Source organism: Octopus bimaculoides, chromosome 17, assembly GCF_001194135.2.
Source record: "Octopus bimaculoides isolate UCB-OBI-ISO-001 chromosome 17, ASM119413v2, whole genome shotgun sequence".
In the NCBI taxonomy this organism is placed as follows: domain Eukaryota; kingdom Metazoa; phylum Mollusca; class Cephalopoda; order Octopoda; family Octopodidae; genus Octopus; species Octopus bimaculoides.
The window spans coordinates 50,680,296-50,682,865 of NC_068997.1; the positions used below are offsets into that span (position 1 = coordinate 50,680,296).

General features: G+C 40.4%; 2 protein-coding genes across 3 annotated transcripts in view; one reads left to right on the plus strand and one right to left on the minus strand.

The window, feature by feature from the left end:
* Positions 1-1,841, minus strand: part of LOC106874805 (uncharacterized) — a 19,670-nt gene extending 17,829 nt beyond the window's left edge. The window contains exon 1 of the mRNA XM_014922661.2: positions 1,756-1,841. The gene's annotated coding sequence lies outside the window, so the exon portion shown is untranslated. The remainder of the gene's footprint in view (positions 1-1,755) is intronic.
* The window catches only part of LOC106874803 (coiled-coil domain-containing protein 113), a 22,551-nt gene that overhangs the window by 5,671 nt on the left and 14,310 nt on the right, over positions 1-2,570 (plus strand). Inside the window, exon 1 of one of the 2 annotated variants that reach the window (XM_052973975.1) lies at positions 1,854-1,985. The exons of the other annotated variant lie outside the window; for it this stretch is intronic. Coding sequence (XP_052829935.1) covers positions 1,936-1,985 — 50 coding nt within the window. The 5' untranslated portion in view covers positions 1,854-1,935. Of the gene's footprint in view, positions 1-1,853; positions 1,986-2,570 lie in introns of those variants that run through there. 2 annotated transcript variants of the gene reach the window in all.

Sequence of the window (2,570 nt, forward strand, 5' to 3'; positions counted from 1 at the left end):
ACAGAAAATTGCACTACTGGGTACTGCACACATTCTACGCAAAACACTTTCAATACAGTAAACATAAGAGCACCACAGCAAACCACAGCACATACCCAAGGCGCACAGAGCTGCGCTCGGTAGTGAAGTGAAAGCACGTTATAAAAATAAAACTACTGAATAATAATAATAATAATAATAATAATCCTTTCTACTATAGGCACAAGGCCTGAAATTTTGGGGAGGGGGGCAGTTCGACCCAAGTACACAACTAGTACTTATTTTATTGACCTGAATATAATAATAATAATAAAAATAATAGTCGCTGATACATCAATAATAATTATGAGTAGTAAAGAAACATCAGCACTGTCCATGGACATTGTTTAGTCAAAAAGTAAACGCTGTAAAGATGGACCCATAACAAAACCAATCAAAAGAGAAAGAATGGTGGACAGATAACCATGAATACTAAGAAATTGTTGATTTATGATTTACACACACTACTATGCAACACTCTCAAAACATACAGGAATAAACTCATACCAGGCGTGGTTGTGTGGTATGAAGCTTGCTTCCCAACTACATGGTTCCAGGTTCAGTCTCACTGCATGGCATCTTGGACAAGAGTCTTCAGCTACAGCCTTGGCTGACCAGAGCCTTGTGAATGGATTTGGTAGATGGAAACTGAAAGAAGCCTGTCGTGCATATATATATATATATATATATATGTCATATACATATATGTATGTACATATTTGTGTGATGTGGCAGGGATTTGACGGCTGGGTGCCCTTCCTAACACCAACCACTCTGCAGAGTGGACTCGGTGCTTTATGTGTGGCACTAGCACAGGCGAGGATAGTTTTGGCATGATTTTTACAGCTGGATGCCCTTCCAGATGCCAACCACGTTACAATGTGGACTGGGTGCTTTTAACATGGCACCAACACTGACAGGGTCACCAAGTAACTTGCAAGACAAGGAATTAGGAGAGGGACAGTGGGGGCATTTGAGGACGGGAACTTGTGTCGGAGGATGAAAGGTTAGAGGGGAAGCAGGTGTCTTGCCACAACAGGGCGGTGGGGTGGGGGTGGGGTCATTAGAGGAGGTGATCCGGTATCAGATGATGAAAGGTTAGAGTGTAACAGAGAAATGGAGAGGTAGAAATAGGTGTCTTGCTATAGAGGAGGCAGATGGTAAGAGAGAGAGAGAGGGGGGTATAAGAAAGAGGCCAGAAACAAGTGTACTGATGTAGTCAGAGGGAAAACAAGAGGAGGAGGAGGAGAGAGAGAGTGACTAAGGGAAAGAGAGAGAGAGGGTAGGAAAGGGCAAAAGTGTAAGAGAGATGGTGTAGGGCTAAGGTATACTCACAAGTAACAAGAATATGAGTGTAGAATCTGGGTATAAAAATAGGGTGTGAGTGTTGGGGGTGGAGGAGCAGCGATACAGTTTGTATGTATGTATATATCTATGTGTGCATGTCTTTGTGTCTGTGTTTGTCTCCCCCCCCACCCCCACCACTTGATTGACAACCGGTGTTGGTGTGTTTATGCCCCTACGACTTAGAAGCTCAATAAACGAAACCTATGGAATAAGTACCAGTCTTTATAAGAAAAAAAAAGTCCTGGGATCAATTTGTTTAACTATGAACCATTCGTGACTGTGCTCCAGCACTGTTGTATTTCCCTCGGAAGACTCGCCGAGATAACACAACGAGTTGTACAATTTAATTATTACATTTATTATTCAATTGCATACAAAGAACGCACTCACCTAATGTTCGTTATAAATAAACAAAAGTCATGTCCGCCATATATATATCAATGACATTTTACTACGACAGTCACACAAGACAACAATGAAACAATGAACTCAGACGAACCACATTGACACACGGAACGTCAGACGAATTTCATATCTAACAGTCCATATAACAAGCATGGTCACAGTGGAATGACTGAAATGAAAGATGAAAGACTCACTGAATATCCTGTTGTCGCTGGGTAATTTTCACAATTGAATGCTTTCACAGATTTTGGAATAACACACCCACATAACTCGTTAGATTTTCTCTATTCATGGGAATTTTTCAAATGATTTTTCATCACTCCCAAGCAAATGGGAGTGGGGAAAGCTTTTTATGATCTTGCAAAATAATATAAATTTTTTTCTACCCCCTTCTTCCGATTTTGGCCAACTTATTTTTTGCACTACACACTTGAAACGATGGGAGAAGCCTTGAAGGTTAATAAAAAAATATTTTAGAAATTGACAATTGTCATTACAATCTCCACTTTCTTATTTTCCAACAGAAAATGAAACATAACTTCAAAATAATAGTGAATTTATAGGCGCAGGAATGGCTGTGTGGTAAGTAGCTTGCTTACCAACCACATGGTTCCGGGTTCATTTCCACTGCATGGCACCTTGGGCAAGTGTCTTCTACTATAGCCTCAGGCCGACCAAAGCCTTGTGAGTGGATTTGGTAGACGGAAACTGAAAGAAGCCCGTCGTATATATGTATATATATATATATATATATATATATGTATGTTTGTGTGTCTGTGTTTGTCCCCCCAACATCGCTT